General features: G+C 44.1%; 1 protein-coding gene across 2 annotated transcripts; it reads right to left on the bottom strand.

Annotated features, from left to right (window-relative positions):
• Nucleotides 1–587: 587 nt before the first annotated feature.
• On the bottom strand, nucleotides 588–16,772 carry NUCKS1 (nuclear casein kinase and cyclin dependent kinase substrate 1). 2 transcript variants are annotated; one of them, XM_084275878.1, is made up of 8 exons: nucleotides 16,442–16,772; nucleotides 8,144–8,193; nucleotides 6,975–7,080; nucleotides 5,198–5,253; nucleotides 4,732–4,884; nucleotides 4,333–4,485; nucleotides 3,464–3,613; nucleotides 588–2,785 (listed from the first exon to the last, which is right to left on the bottom strand). In XM_084275878.1, exons 1-8 carry the CDS (start codon nucleotides 16,456–16,458, stop codon nucleotides 2,586–2,588), a joined length of 885 nt encoding a protein of 294 aa, XP_084132004.1. In that variant the 5' UTR covers nucleotides 16,459–16,772; the 3' UTR covers nucleotides 588–2,585. The 2 variants fall into 2 exon arrangements, with proteins under 2 accessions (XP_084132004.1, XP_084132005.1); XM_084275879.1 differs by having other exon boundaries at nucleotides 3,464–3,610; nucleotides 16,442–16,767.
• Nucleotides 16,773–17,007: the final 235 nt, after the last annotated feature.

Genomic DNA, 17,007 nt, shown 5'->3' with positions numbered 1-17,007 from the left:
CCAGGCATAAACCAATCCAGTCTAAGACCTGACCTGAGACCAACAAACATATTTTTCACAGCCTTAACTTTACTTAACTGTGTTAGAAAAAAACAAAAAAAATACATATATTTTAAGTGGAACTTACAAAAGACACTGTTCAGAAAAAAATCTGGTCTAGTGTGTAAAGAAACAGCTGTTTGACCAGATCAGCTAGAGGTATTCTATGTTGAAGTAATCCTTGTACATTGTAATAGCAAAAAAAAAAAAAAACCCAAAGAACTCAAGACAAGAATAGCTTCAAACAGTCTGGACTGAGGGGGAAGAACTATGCGGACCAGACATTCACAAGCATGTATCCTACCCCCAAATTTAATCCAAATCTTTGTTTTGTTTAAAACTTGGCCATTTATTTTCCCGTATTACCCAAGAAGCACTGGACCAGGAGTGGAGATAATGCAAGAGACTCTGTTCTCCCAGAGATCTGGAAGGTGGGAAGAGGTGTGGGAGAGGAGAGGGGATTATATTTGCTTTTTTTCCCCCAGACTGATACTTCACTCCAGCCTTAAAACTGTTCTGCAACATTAAACCACTTTAAAAAAAAAAGATTTACAATGGAAACACTGATCATCTTTATTGTAACGGCAACAGTAGTTTCATTATAGTAAAGAATGTTAGAGAACTTAATTTTTTATAAGCCAGGGTAAAGTAATTTACCAGCCTCAATAAAATCCATGGCTATGAATCACACAAGACAATCACTCGGCTGTTAGATTAATATTCCGTTCCACATTTTAGGCTCCACACTGTGCTCAGCATCTTCAGGCTCCCTATGCTGTTCAGCCAAGCATCCTTCCTGGTAATATTAGTGTATCACAACTAAAAGCTCTCTAAAATCCCAACAGGATTAAAAATCTGGTAGCATGAGTACCAGAAATCCAACTAATTAGCTGCCTTATGTTACCTTCAAGAGGCTGGTTACAAAACGTGTAGTTCTGTGACAAAAAAAAAAAAAGAAGATGCAAAGCTTGCCAGCTATAAGGTAACTGTGAGCAACATACAGAAAGCACAAAGGGTTTGAGAAAAAGGAAAAATGGCAGGTCCAGTTTTCAGTATTTCCACCAAGGAACGTGGCAGCAACCTCTGTCTGTGTCAGGGTTTGGAAACAAGGCTTGGGTACTTCTCATTACGTTGGGTTTGAAAAGAAAAAAGGATATGGCTGCTTGGATAAAACATTAAAATGCCACCACACACATCTCAGGTGTCTTGCATTTATAGAGGGACATCCTGCTTTTATTATAAAATGATAGCCCTGCCACACTGGTTCCAAACTCCACCTCCTCCCAGCTCCATCCTTTAACACTGCGCCCTGCTCAGCGCTTCTTAGGCTCCGGGAGCAGCACGGTGATCAGCAGTGGGAAGAGCAAAGCCTCCCACGCTGGGGGATGGAAGGATGAAGAAATGGAAGTGGTGTCAGGGTGCTGTTTGCTATGACTGGAAGTCTGCTGTCCGACACTAGCCAGAGAGGCTGAGAGGTATGACTACACTGCCTTTCTGAGGACAGATGGAGGGAGAGAAGAGAAACACTTAAGCGTGACTCATGGGATCCGAGACTGACCAGAGTGTTACAGGAATCCTTTGCTTCACATTTACACAAGGACATCCCTCGCCCCAAAACCTAAAGAATTGAGGGGTGCACATTAACCATTATTATTTTTTCCTTGGAAAAACACATTTTCCACGATACCAAATGGAAACTGTAGTTTTAAAAACTGGGGTTTTTTCAATTCCTCTTCCTTTTTCTGCCCACCTATAGCCAACCTCAGAGAAAACAACCAGAGTTAATGGCTGTGAGAAGCTTGCAGGTTGTACACCTGAATTTGTGCAGAAGGATCTGCAATTTGCCTAAAGCAGAATAGTATTCTATCCAGCAAAGACAAAAAGATCTCACATCCTAATTGGAGGATCTTTTCTAAATAGAAGACAGTGGACCATCTACAAGCCTTGACTGCTCTCCATGAAAAACGTGCCTGAATCCAAGAAACACAGGTTTCCTCCCTGTGTTTCCTCTTCCCTAATTGGAATTCATACAAACTGCAATTTTTTTTCTGAGCATGAACTTGTACACTTGTATCAACAAAAGTCTGTTAAAGCACAGGTTCATTGTTTTCCACATCTTCAAATAGAGAATAATAGTTTTAAAGAACTCTTACCAGCACTGGGAAATCTACTCTACTTAACGATTTGTAAGTATGGTTTCCACGTTTATCACTCTCAAACCTTATTGCTTCACAACTGCAGTATCCCTTGAAAAAAAATATAGATTGAAATGGTCTGTTAATTTGTCTCAAATGGCTTTCAGATTTGGTGGGGGAGGGAGAACGGAATGGCCAACAGAGAACATTGACTTCAAAATCTTACTGTATCAGGGTTTCCTCTTATTAAAAAAAGGATACACTGTATTAAACAGCTGAAAGTAAAGACAGCATTCAAAGCTCATGAGTCAAGCCACAGTCAAAACCGTGTTCTACTCCTAAGTATGTTTTCTTTTCCTTTTTCTTTTTTCTCTTTTTTTTTTTTTAAACAAAGATTTCCTCAACTGCCATTTAATCTTCACCAGAGGGTGCTTCATCTTCAGATCCCTCATCCCCTGACTTCTCTGGTGGAGGGCTGGCTGATTTTTTCTTTTCTGGGGGACTTTCAGGCTCTTCATCCTCTTCTTTGGGGGATGGGGTCTTTTCTTTTGTTGCCTTGGAAGCTGTGGGGCGACCTGCCTTCCCTTTGCCTTTCACTGGACTGGGGGTCACTGAAAGAAAGAAAAAAAAGCTTATAAAAGTTATGACCAGCAACAGAGACAAGAAAAGAGTCACATGGCTTTATCCAAATGGGATACAGGCGACACTGCAGTAGCAGATTTCATTTTGCTTTGACCATACCAGATGTACAGTGTTTTTGGCACTCCATGCTAGCAAATCTGAAGAGTTAACTAGTAAGATTTTAAGACCACTGCATTGCAAGGCCTAATTACTGGATATGACATCACAAAATAAAGTAGCCAGCCCCTCATCAAACCAGCACACACGCTGCTACTGTGATTTTACATTTCCTGCAGAAGTACATCCAACTTTCCTTAGGTTCAGGTTTCTCCACCCCAAAAACATCACATAACCCACAAATCACATTAATTGGCTGTAACCCACAGAAAGTCAGACTGCAGCACTTCAACAGGGAAGGTTTGGAAGTCTACAGAGTTTTTGTTACCAAGACACAGATACTAACTCAATCTCTCTCTTAAGTAAGAATCAAAGCCACTTTGTTATTTTATAGTAGTGCTACTTTAAACCAATGGCAAGTTATATATATCAGCCCTTCAACGTTTTATGTGAATGCTTACTGATGCCAAGATTCCCACGGAGTCTTCTGCAGCAGAGAGAAAACACTTGCCTCTAAAGCAAACTCTCTAACTTCCTTTACACAGACTCACCTGTAGCCTTTAGCCTGGGCTTTGGCATCTTCTTTTCCTTCCTCTCTGGCTTGGATTTCTTAGAGACCTTTTTATTTTTCTTTTTTGAACTGCCATAGTCACTATCATCATCATCTTCCATGAGGAAGTCTTCATCGCTTCCTGAATCTGCTGAAAGCACAAAGAAATGTAAGGTTTTGGAAAAAAGGTAAAGGGAGCAGAAGACAGCTGAGAGATCTGCCAGTTAAACTGCAGAGATATGAAACTTAAGGAGCTTTCACCTATCTGCTGTGCTAAATACATTTGGCATAACAGATTTTACACTGGTAGGGATAAAGCACTAGTATGATGAATCAGACAAGTGTTTCGAGGTCTTCAAAACACACTCTCTCTCCTTAATGAATAGCCATCTCAAAATAGAGGCTCTTGACAGAGAAGTGAAGTGACCTTTTCAATGATACTCTCACTACATTACAGTTTGCACTCAGTGTTTCAGGGACTTACTGTGGTTCGTTACCAGCTGAACCCAAGTCTTGCTACTTAGATCAATTAAAGCTAAAAGTATTTTTACATCACCTCCAAGTAGCATCGATGCCTCAAAACCAACAGGGGAGCAAAAAGCAAGTTCACTAAGAGCTTGACAATAATCCTTTAGGGCAGTTTCTGAAGACATACATCTTTGCTGCAAACCTCAGGGATTCTAGATATGAAAAATGTAAGCTCTGTCTGTCAGACTGATAGGTGGTATCAGTGAGAAGGACACTTTACAGCTTCAGTCACAGTCAAAAAGGTCCTTTAAAGTTCCTTTATTTGGCCAGATCCATGAACTCGTGGCTGGTCCTATACCCACATCACAATGATTTTGACTTTTTAGAATCCCCTTTACTCACTCTCCTGGAACTGTGCCTCATCATCTTCTTGTTCTTCCTCCTCACTACCCACATCATCCATGAGCATCTCTCGTTGTTTGGAAGCTGCTTTGGATGCTGCCTGTCGTTGCTGACGCACATTTTTGTGGTCTTCTTTCTCATCCTCACTGTCCTCTGCAGCAAAAGTCATCAAGTTATAAAGAAGACACAGAATACAGACCCACCTACCCATCTTGAGGTAGCATGTAGACAAGACAAAGGTCAAGTCACTCAGAAGAGAGGACATCAAGACACTCCCTGAGTAACTGCAGTGAGGAGACACAGTCACATTCAACCTAATAAGCACATTTCTGTGTCACCCCAATAATGTTCCTGTGCAGTATCTCTCACAGCAAAGACTAGCAACCATTACTATTTTACCTGCAGGCCTTTTCCTGGATTTGGAGGCTGCTCTCTTGTTCTTTTCTGGTTTAGCCTTTTTTCCTTTTTTGCTTTTTTGAGAACTCTCATAGTCACTGTCAGCTTTGCCATCATCTGCTCCTAAGTCATCATCTTCACTGCCAAAATCTTCATCTGGAAGGAAAAGGTACAAATATAAGTTGCTTGTATCATTCTGAAATATGGACAAGAACCACAGGGAAGAGACTAGCATACATCTGTCTACCTGTGAAGACAACCTTTTGTGTAATGGGATGCTGCTGTAAAAAATACCAGCACAGAAGTAGCAGCAGTAGAGGCAGCATCCAGCTCAAGCTAAGTTCATTTAGAGTGACATGCACTTCCCTAGTCAGAACCATTTCTTTCCCACATCAAACACTACCCCTGTAACTCTTACAGACTGGTCTTTATTTTGAAGACACAGTATCAGTACAATGTAGTTAGTTACCTGCTGAGTGTGAATCCTCTTTCTTAGTCTTCACATCTTTTTCTTCCGAATCCTCACTGAAAAAGAGAGAAGATAGGGTCTGACTGCTGTTTTCACTTTGATTTCAGTCACTGCTGCATGGAAAATGCCAATTTTCAGAGCACAAACTAATCTCTAGGCTGGGAATACGTGCACTTTTCCTGGACATTGCCACGTTATACTTCAGAATTGCCACAGCTGGAAAGATAATGTTGAAACTCTGCATCACATACTTAGACTGAGTCAAGTGAACCAACCAGTAAATAATTAGGTTGAGATGAACCACACTCTTCACACTGAAAGTGACCAACAACCCAGATGTTTTCCATTTTACAGTTAAAATTTTGAAGTCTTACGTGCCAATGCATATAAATGCAGCAAAGTTTTACTCAGAATAGATTTATAATCAGCACTTGTCTTTATGTCATTGCTTTCTTTGGACTCTTGTTCTGAGTACACTGCTGCACAGCACATAACCAGCACACACTTGGGTCTACAACCTCTCAAGTGACCCCATCTCTGATGGAAATCCATCACTCCTTTCTAGTGGTTTCAATCCTCAGAGGGATCCCTATCAAGGGGGTACTAATGGTCTGTTCTTATCCAAACCCCCACCATTAGTCACTACCAATGTCTGGAGAGGGTTTTCCCTCCAGCATTTCAGAACACACTCCAATGGGGTATAAACAAGTGTTTTAAGCAGGAATGGTGAACACTCTGTGGAGGACCACTGATGTACAACATATGCTTCAGGAATGGCCGAACTGCAGATTTTGCCAAGGTCAAGAAATACAATAGATCAAACCTTTGCTACTTTCAAATGTGGCAGCTGGAGCTGACACACACCATTTCTCAAGAATTCTGATAGTTTAGATAACTTGTCACATTTACAGTCCCTCAGGACCATATGTTTTCAGTCTTCTACAGACAAATGTGGATTTCAATCACTTAAAAATATGAGTTTGTTTTACATGTAAGCCCTCTGCAATGTTTGTGACAAACATGGAAGTGTTCTTATATACACTAAAAAAACCCACCCCAAAGTTAACAGGACAGAGACAACAACTATTTAGTTGCTTTGGGAACCATCCAGCCCAATTTATTTGCATGCCATACCCAGTAAATCTTTGATTTCAGCAGTTACAGGTGTTTGCCAGGCTGAAATCGCGTGTTTCTCTGTCTACTCAGATGTCCAAGCTGGATATACAAGCCTGGTGATCAGGAGCTCTGGGTCACAGAATCATCATAGAATCATAGAATGGCATGGGTTGGAAGGGACCCCAAGGGTCACAGAGCTCCAACCCCCCTGCCATAGGCAGGGCCAACAACTTCCAGGCCTGGAGCTACACAAGGTTGCCTAGGGCCCCAGCCAATCTGTCCTTGAACACCCCCAGGGACAGGGCACCCACCCCCTCTCTGGGCAGCCTGTTCCAGCTCCTCACCACTCTCTCTGTAAAAAACTTCTCCCTAATATCTAATTTAAACCTTCCTTCCTTTAGCTTTAATCCATCCCCCTTGTCCTGCCATTTTAAAAAGCTGAATCCCCTCCTGTTCCTCTGCTCCCTTCAGGGATGGGAAGGCTGCAATGAGGTCCCCCCCCGCAGCCTTCTCTTCTCCAGGCTGAACAAGCCCAGCTCCCCAGTCCTACACTGCAAGCTTTGGATTCCACTTACAATTGCTCATCTTAGAAGATGCTGCTCCCCACAATACAGGCCAAGGTTTGGAGACACATTCCTAACAGATGCAGTGCTTCTTTTACCTGTCCTCCTGAGAATTCTTCCCGGATCGCCTCTTGTTTTTGGCCTCCCGGGGAGATGAGCGGATTTTCTTGGATGGGGGACCTGAATCTCTTCCATAATCTTCATCTGGACGGGACAGTACAAAATCGTTTTGAATCAAACTCCTAGTTCCCAGCAAACTGACTTCCTCAGCTATAACTTAAACTGACCATTTCATGCACATCAAAAAGAAGCCCTTCAAAGAAAAAAAATATCAAAGCTTCAAACAAAACTTGATAGAAGCAAAGTCCTGTCTTAAACTAGTGATTTACCTCTTCTTCTGCCAACAGCACGAGAAAAACGCTGCGTACGACCAAGCCCGACACAAAAGCATTAGGAAACACACAAAAAGTCTTGTAAAATGATATAGTATCTTAATTTTACAGCTAGTCAGAAGCACAGTTAATATATAAGCCTATTAAAATTTAACATCCATGCATATTTCTACATGGCTTTTAACAGCAAACACGTTATTTACTTTCCTACGACAGGAAAAAGCAGGTCACGCTGTAGTAATTTACAGCGTAACTTTCTACAATTACACAGTAACTTATACAATATGAGTAACAGGATTGCAATTAAGAACTATGCATATTTGTTTCTATTAATTATCAATGCAATCGCACTTAGCAAACAGTAGCAGCATGTCTATTTTCTAAGAACACAAAACATATTCCATATGGCTTCCAGAAATATTTCTTTTAATTCACACAGAACATACAAAGGTTTTTGTTGTATTTTTTTTTAGATGTGATTCACAAAAATGCCTGACTTTATGGGATTAACTACAGTCCACTAAAATAAATTGAAAACATATTTTATTGTAGAAAAAAAAAGTGGCATCAGGGAGATTCCGACACAGAACATAACATAGACCAAGGAAGAAGATAGTTGCTGCCAACAGCCTCAAGGCACTACAACAATACAAGCATTAAATAATAAGATTTCTATCACCATTGTTTGTTTAATACAAAACATATGAGATTCATTATATTTTCAAATACTTATTAACAGTTCAGAGACTGTGAAGAGCAGAAACTTCTTAGAATTTAAGTTAAAGATGTGACCAGAAGCAAAAACAATTAATATGCAAAGCATTAAATGAGCTTTAGCTCAAGAATATGATATCGTTAAGAAAAAAGTAATTTACCAGCATCATCTGATTCCTGAAACTGGGAGTAATCCACCACCTTCCTGTTCCTGTCAAAAACCAGGGGGCGATAATTAGCAATTCATAATCTCAAGAGATACCAAATCTTTCTTCAAGTAACAAGAAAGTGCCACATCCCTGCTTCCAGTGCAGAGTTTGTAGCCCAAAAACATCCCAAGGAAACTCCCATCAATAAGCCACCTATACATTTGCAGCCAGAAACTGAGACACAGTATATTCTAGTGCTTTGATAAGGAGATGGAATTATATTCCCAGAGTTTGAAAGTGCTTCTGGATAGGTATCATTCTCTTACAGCTCATGACTGCAAGTGAGGAAGAGTCATCTCAGCCTGTGCTCTATGGTTCTTTCATTATTACAACTATCCACTGATCAGTACTACACCTGTACTAGCAGAAGCACTATTTTAAAGCAGCATCTGCCACTCACAATTAAAGATGCATTTCAAGAATGCATCAGCCTGAACTTTAAGCCAGAGCTCCCCCTAACACCACCTCAAAGCTGGGATATTTAAAACCAGGATTCCAGGTATAAAACTAGTTCACAAGTTTTATCACAAATCAGATTTCCTACCAGCTCCTTTTTAAATTTCTGCTTCTCACAACTCAAGGTAACCACGCTCACTCTCATACCTTCCCCTCAATAGTTTTGTTTCCCCACAGTGTTCCCTGTTTCTAAAGCATTTTAAGCTCTCAAAGGGCCTTCCAGGAGCTCTCTCAATTAGTTACTTTAACGAGATGCAAGAGAGATGCTACCATGCTTAACTGTATCACTAGGCACAGCAATGGAAGAAGATAAGCATTTCACCCAGCCTACTTTTGGGACAGCAGATGAGCACAGGGCCCATACTTTCTCTACCTCATCAGCACCTTTTCTGCTCTCTAATCAAGCTGGAAGTTACACAGGTAATGAGGTTTCATTAACAGTGCAAACACAATGGCCAATTCCAGACAAAATTAGTTAACAACATGAGCAGCTGTAACTGATATCCATGCCTCCCCTGCCAACACAATTAGATGTTTCTCTAATTTACTGAAACGTAACAACCAAAATGTAAGTAACTGTTGGCTACTTTTCCCAGCACCTTTCCCAACCACTTTACTGACAACACCTAAGTGCCTGTAATTCAGCCATCAAGGGAACCAAGACAGCTATGTAACTGAATTATAACTGAGGTCTGGCTGATATTGCCTCAGCCAAGCTCAAACTCCAGGCATCCCCCTCTTACAGCTGACATGCAATGCAAAGAGGCAGCAGAACTGAAAGAGACATCAGGAATTCAGACACCCCTCCATACACTTTTTCCAATCCCTCTGCCCCAAAACCAATGATGAATTTGCAGCAATAATCACATGAACTCACTTTTACAGCTAGAAAAGTCAGGCAAGCAATAGTTAAGTGAGTACCCAGCACGACAGATGCAAGGGCCGCTGCAAAGAGAAGCCAACACAAGCTCCATCCGGCACATGAACCACAACACCCTTCCCTCCCCTGCACTGCAGAGCACGACTCTTGAATTTCACATTCAGCTCCCATAACCAAAATGTACTTTCTGATTAACATCATGCATGGCTGATAAGACTGTTGAGTTGGAAGATACCCCCAAGAATCACTGTTGCATTCTGGCTGTTGATCCATTTGAAATCTATTATAAAGCAGCCCTTCCCACACAGGTAGATTCATGGCAGCAGCCTTCAAAAGACAAAGTAGTGTATTTTATTTCAACCCCACACCAGGCCTTTTAAAAAAAAAATCCAAAACTCAAAACAAAACCCCCAACCCTTCAACAAAAAACCCCCAACAAGCAAACAAACCAACCAAAGGCAAGCCCAGTCATTAGATTTGTACAGGCTAAATCCCATCTGAACTACAAAGTACATGTGAATGGAGCAAAGTACAACAGCAACAGGCACTGCTTGCTCACAGTCTGAATATCCCAAAATACCGATTTAGGAATACAACTCTTGGCAAGGCTTGTTACAGTGCACCATCCAGGGACTCAAATGGCTGTTCAAACAGAACCACAGAACATTAGGAGTTGCAAGGGATCTTGAAAGATCTAGTCCAACCCCCTGCCAGAGCAGGATCACCTCGACTAAATCGCACAGGAACACATCCAGGTGGGGTTTGAATGTCTCCAGAGAAGGAGACTCCCCAGCTTCTCTGGGCAGCCTGTCCCAGGGCTCTGTCACCCTCACAGCAACACAGTTTCTCCCTACATTCACATGGAACTTCTTATGGTACAGCTTGCACCCATTGCCCCATGTCCTATTGCTGGCATCACTGAGAAGAGCCCGGCTCCACCCTCCTGTCTCTCACCCTTCATGTATTTCTAAGCATCAGTAAGGACACCCCCCAGTCTCCTCCAGGCTAAAGAAGCCCAGCTCCCTCAGCCTTTCCTCATAAGGAAGGTGTTCCACTCCTTCAGCAAGAAGGCAGTCTTCCTGAAGGTTGCCTCCTGAACCATCTCACAGATGAAAACACTCATTTTGTTCTTGTAGACATCTGAAGAATAGCCATGAAATCAGATACTTGAATATTACAATATTGCCACCTTTAGTAAGTTGGTCATACACAGCTTCATCTTGCTTACTTTGCTCAGAGACCCATATTAAATCAGGTACTGAAAATGTAACGTAGTCAGACGAGACATTAATGAAAATCATTGTCTCTGTCCTTCCTCTAAGGACTGTGCCCTGTTTTCAGCTAGCAAGAAAATCCTGCTCAGTGCTCGTTACTTGGAGAACAGTAGTGATATTTGTATTAAAAAAAATTAAAATCACCATGACAGCAGAAAACAAGAGAAAACACTGGCTGGCTTATGCTGCTTTGCAGGGCAATGAGAAGGCAGGAAGAAAGAAGGAACATCTACACTGGTATTATGGAAGATAAACTTCCAAGTCTTCCCAACAGAACCAGAAGAGGCTCACAAGGGCAGAAATATCAAACAAACTGCTCTTGCATCTGCCATTCTCCTCACACTGTACTTATCAGTCACCCCATTTAGATCAACTTAAGGTTTTCTTTAGAACTGTCAACAGCACTGATGTGCAACGCTTAATAACTACAAGCTTGCAAAGAGAGGCTGCAGCTTTTATTACACCCAGGTGATAAAAACCACAGCAGTAAGCTCACTGGAGTTAAGAGCCAGAGAGAAAAAAAACCTAAATTGCTGATTCTGTCAATGAAGAGCTTCTATCTCTTTGCCACAGGCAAAGTCTAGATGATGTTAAGACAAGCATCCAGGCGTAAAAATAAGCTTTTCATTCAGTTTAATAGTTAATAGCTTAAGCTACCTGATAAATTCAGTTAGACTGGGTGTGAAAACAAACAGTCTAGTAGGCATCTGGGATGGATGCTCTTCAATCTGATTTTAAACAGCCACTGAAATTTTAAGATGACTTAGCTGCTAATTCAGCTTAACTTTTAAAGTATACATGTGAGAAGGAACTGGGGAAAGAGAGGTATAGACAGAGAGGTCCTGATAGCACAAGTTTTTAGTAACAGCTCAGTCCAGTATTTCTGGAATAAAGAATAACTTATCTAAGTAATGTTATCAGAAGCACTTAGCAATGCAATACTCAAGTAGTTTAATAAGAACTCAGAAATGTGAATTCTTACAGCCCATGCCTGATGCCTACCAAACATTCTGAAATTATGAAAAGCAGCATTAACATCTAAAAGGGTCACTAAATGCCTAAACAAATGACTAAGGATTGTATAGCAATAGCCCATCTTCAGCTAGGGAGGTCCCTAAACTCTCAGTCTAAGTCAGCATGTCAGAACAAAAGCTAACAAGCCCTTAGAAAGCTTTTGGGTTTTTTTAAAGGCAATGCTTAGACCCCCAGGTATTTCTACAGGCATTAAAATCCAAGCTTAAAAAAAAACCCCAACAACCCTGACTTACAGTACTGAGAAGCAATGCTAGGAGTAGTCTTTGAAAAGCTAGTAACTGATCCCACCCTGCACTGAAGGGAAACGTTTAGGTCAAATGATTACCAGCAGCAGGAACAACCTATCTTCTTACACAATAGGGCAAGTAGAGTGAATGACAGATTAAATCCTTACCCAGATTTAAAACAAACAAACAAACCTACAGTGTTTAACTAATATAAGGCATTAGTTGTAACAACGTAACAGTAACTAATCAAACTAAGCATTTGTGAGAATAGTCTGGCCCTTTCTCCATTTCCAAGGCTGGGTGCAGGTCTGGCACAGAGTGGTCATTTTCACTTTCTGGTTCTCATTCCTGCTGGTGGCCCAGTTTGAGGTCAGCATAGATACATATCACCATTAAGAACACCTCTTTGGTGTGTTTTTTAATACACAGATAGGGGAAAAAAGATAAGACAGGCAGCATTTTGTAGAGGTATTTCCCCAGTTGTGCAAAGCAAACCTGCAGTGTGAGGTTTGAGCCTTAAACGAACATCCACTTTCAATTACACATCAGAAGTGGAAACCATGGAAGCCCAGTGACAGCTGTGTACCTAAACCACGTCACTGTGGTGTTAGGCTACTTAAAAATTGGCTCAACTATACTCAGAGGAGACTCACCGACTAGAGGTTCCCAATTAGAGAGGTCATTGTTTGGGTCTGGACTTGGTGTAACTCCCAACGTCTGTAAGACTAGGCACTGCTCATGGTATCTGCAGAATTTTTAGGGATACACATGACTTGAAACTCCATAAAACAAATGGTTTATGCAGCAACAGTTTAAGCAGTCTTGTGCCCATCCTCCATTTGAGCCTAACTACAATTGAGATTTTAAAATACAATATAGAAATGTTCTGATGCAGAGCAGGGGAGAGAAAAGGAACCCCAAAGCACACAAACACACACACAAAATCAATTCTGTGACCTGTGCTGTTCCTGGTACTTGGGTTTTTATTGTACCTCTCTACCTTACTCCATTTCTCTTTAGAGTGAGAATTTTCAGAGCAAGGATGATACCTTTTTATTTATCTAGAAAGAGCTGGTGGATTATCTCTGGCCATTGCCACACATCATTACTCCAGTTAAGTGCCAATCCCCAAGGAAGTTTCCCAGAATCACAATATTTGTACATTGTCCAGGTACAACACTGGCAACAAGTTATAGTGAACAGATATTCTTCCTGCAAGTAAGATTACAAAGGATCTCCCCTGCCACTGCAGTGCCACTGCAAGGCTAGGGTTCAAGAGTTACTAATAAAGAAAAATAAAGCACGTAGAGCATTGAAGCACTGTGACAGGCCAATTCATAACTGACTTTAATCTTAACATGAATGAATAACAAACCAAACCCTGTGATTTCCATACCTGCCCTGCACCTGTTCATTTTGCAATGCCTGGAGGAGAGGAGTACCAGCAAGTGAAAGTGACCACAGAGGAAAAGCAGAAGCGAGCTCCATCAAATCTGAAGTCAAAGTTCTGACTTAAGACACATTAATTGATGCTGTATATAAAAATAGTGGCTCAACATGTCTTGTTTCATTTGCACTGAGAAGCAGACAGGGATATAGCTCCAAATGCTCTTTGCAGGACTTCAGAGGAGTTACCCACATGATGCAGAGGTTCAGTAACTGTAGTTTCCTTTACTTTTCACTTGCCATTTTCTAACAATAGTGCAGATACCATCACTATCCACCCAGAAGTTGTAGCCAAGTACTTTTAAGACAATTAAACAAGTGCCAGGCACATGAAGACTCTAAGTACAAAGACTTTATTACTATTACTACTCTTTAACAGTCTCAAGACACTGACTTCACCAACCAGACTCAGTCTTAAGGCAGTCTCCTACTGACAAGAAGAAACTTGGGGATACATGTTGGATTTTAAGTTCATTGGTTTAAGTGAGTATAGATTCATTAGAAGCTAGAAGACCTAATAAATTAATTCAAAGACTACTCAATAGAGGAAGACTTTTCCAACACTAAATCTTACTTGAATAAGGAGCCTTTCAGCAGACTTACATATTACTAACAGTAAGTTAAGATATCCAGAGGAAAAAAAATGCACAATTTTACAAGTTTTAGCTTTAAATCTATTAGGAGAGTTTTCCAGTTACTACCTACTAGTGCAACATAATGTACTAACCACTGAATACTTACTTTTTTTCCCCCTGAAAGGGCCACTAAACACATCTAGACAGCAGACTATTAGATCTATTTCCAACACATGCCACAAGATTTTCTGCTACTAACAGCCTGCTGGACTTTGGCACTTAATTTTCCTGTAGATCACTGCCTGTCAATGGAGGGTAAGACAAGTCAGATCTTTCACAACACTGCAGGATCATACAGGTTATTTTTTAGAAATGGTTGCTCACAAAGTTACTTAATACCAGGATCCTCCTTAGGAGCTACACTTTTAAAGATGCAACACTTTCCTTACCTGTAGCAAGACTCCAGTGCTCGCAAGGAAATCACCAGCACGTACACTGAAGTGTCACCCTGAGCAGCAAAGTCACATCACTGCTGTATTTCAGAGCACAGGCACTGTCATGCAAGATCAGACCACTAGTCCATCCAGCCAGACATCCTGCCTTGCAAGAGGCCAAAGCCTGATGTGAGCAGGGTATAGCCAGTCCTGTTAACCCACCTTCCAGACCCAACACAACTCCCTAAGGCTGGAACTCTGAACTTTACCTTTGCATGGAGAAATACACTACTGGTCAAAAAAAAGAGAGCTATGAAATGACCAACTATTTCACTAATCACTGTGCCAAGCCTCCCTACTCAGCAAAGTAGTCCTAGCTTCCACTTATTTCTCTTGCATATCAGATATTACTTGAATACAGAGGCTAAAACCTACAAACACCTACACCCAATTTTTACAGCTGTGATTAATTTCATGTTTATTATTCCAATATCTATATAGCATCCACAGACCCCATCTGGGAATAAAAGCATCTTGAGAATTGAAATAGTTCCAGATCATTCCAAGGATACCTCATGAAAGCTCTTACCTCTTCAGTAAAGGCAATTTAAATTACAAGTTCACTCGCCGAGTACTTTCTAGAGGAAAGTTAAAAAAAATACACTCCTCCCCCCAAAATAAGCTGTCAGACACATGGCAAGCTCTCTGTGCTGTAGAGATCTGCAAAGTTATCACGATTCAGCCACATAGTTAAGATGCCCCTGCAACTCCACGCTCCAGGTCCAATGCGGTTTAACTAGAGACGTAAACACCACGACCTTTACTGCTGGGGGAAGAGCACAGCCCTCTTAACTGAGCAGCCCACAGTTTCCTTCTCTCAACGACCTAAAATCAATCTTCTCGAGGAAGAAACGGGGGAGGAGCAGGAGGGGAGGGAAACACCAGTAGGAACCCGACCCGGGGAGAGCAGTTAGCCACCAGGCGAGAGGAAAAGGGCGTGTGTTCAATGCTGTTCCCACCAGAAGGGGCGGCTCCACCGAACTCCTCCCCTAAACGTGGTTTAACTTGCATGCATGGCCCCTCTCCTCCAGACCCTCGCTGGTCACGGCGTTATTGCATGCGTGTCCCCTCCCCCAACCCGCGCGGCGTGGTCTGCTCTGCACCCCCACCCCTTCCCCAGCCACCGCTTCCCTCCACCCCCGCTCCTTCCTCTCCTGGAAGCGGGTGCAGGGGGCTGCGACAGAGGCCTGCTGCCGAACGCCGCCTCCCTCCCTCCCTCCCTCTCGCCCGAAGTGGGTCACGGGGGGACCGCCAAGGTCCACTTTCCCCGTTACAACACGCGGGGCGCCGCACGCCGCCTCCCTTCCCTCGAGGCCTTTCCCTCGCAGCCCCGCTAACGGCGCGGCCGCCGCCCCCCCAACCCACCCCCTCCCCCCGGGAAGCGATGCACAGCACCCTGCGCCAGGCCCGCCGCGCGTTACGGGGGTTTATATAAAAGTTTAATAGGGAAAAAGGGGAAAAAAAAGGGGGGAAAAAAGGAGGGGAAACACGCAGGAGCGAACGGGCCATGCCGAGCCCGCGCGGCCTCCCGGCCCCCTCCGCCGCGCACGCTCTGCTCCCCACGGCCACGCAGCCCCTCCGGCGAGCGGGCCCCGTCCTCCCCGCCCCTCCGGCCCGCGGCTGCTCGGTCAGGCCCGGCCTGCCTCGCCTCAGGCTGCCCCTGCCCCCGGGCACGGCCTTGCAGCGAGGCCTGCCTGCAGCAGGGAGGGCGGGAGGGCCTACACCGCCAGCCCGCCGCCGGGGGCCGGGCCCGGGAGGAGGGAGGGAGGGAGAGAGGGAGGGAGGGAAGGAAAGAGGCAGCGCTGGCGCGGCGGGTGGGAGGAGAGGCGGGAGCGGGGCCTCCGCGCTCCGCCAAGGACTCACCTGACAGGCCTGGACATTTTCCCCGGCGGTTCGGGCCCGGCCCCGGGGGACGTCGCCCAGCGCTGAGGGGGAAGGAGGAGAAAAAGAAACGGTCGCCCGGCTGCGGGCTCAGCGCCGCCCGTCCCCTCCCCGGAGAGAGCGGGAGCCCTGGGCCCAGCGCCTCAGGCCGCGCCTCCGGAGCCGCCTCTTCTCCCCTCGGGCGCTGCCTCCGCCGGCCCGCGCCCCGCCGCGGGAGACGCCCGCTCCTCTGCCTGGGCCCCGCGGCGCCCGCCCCCCCGGCCCCGGTCACCGCTCCGCCGCGGTCGCTGCCGCTCGCCGATTCCCCCCCGCAAAATGGTCGCGTTCGCACCGCCGAGAGGATGCGAGCGGGGGGGCGGTGCAGCCTACCCCGCTGGCACCACCTCCTCCCCCGCTGATTGGCGGCGGCGGGCGGATGGCCGCACGCCGTTGGCTAGTTCGAACCATCACGGCGCGCAGGCCCCGCCCACTCTCCCCGCGGGGCGGGGAGGGGGGCGAGGACGCCCCACACGCTCAAGCTGCTGTGAGCGACAGAGCGGGGTCGCGGC

The sequence above is a fragment of the Gallinula chloropus genome (genome assembly GCF_964237585.1).
Source record: "Gallinula chloropus genome assembly, chromosome: 27".
Classification (NCBI taxonomy): domain Eukaryota; kingdom Metazoa; phylum Chordata; class Aves; order Gruiformes; family Rallidae; genus Gallinula; species Gallinula chloropus.
The sequence above is the reverse complement of the archived record's forward strand: the minus strand, read 5'-3'. Positions and strand labels throughout refer to the sequence as shown.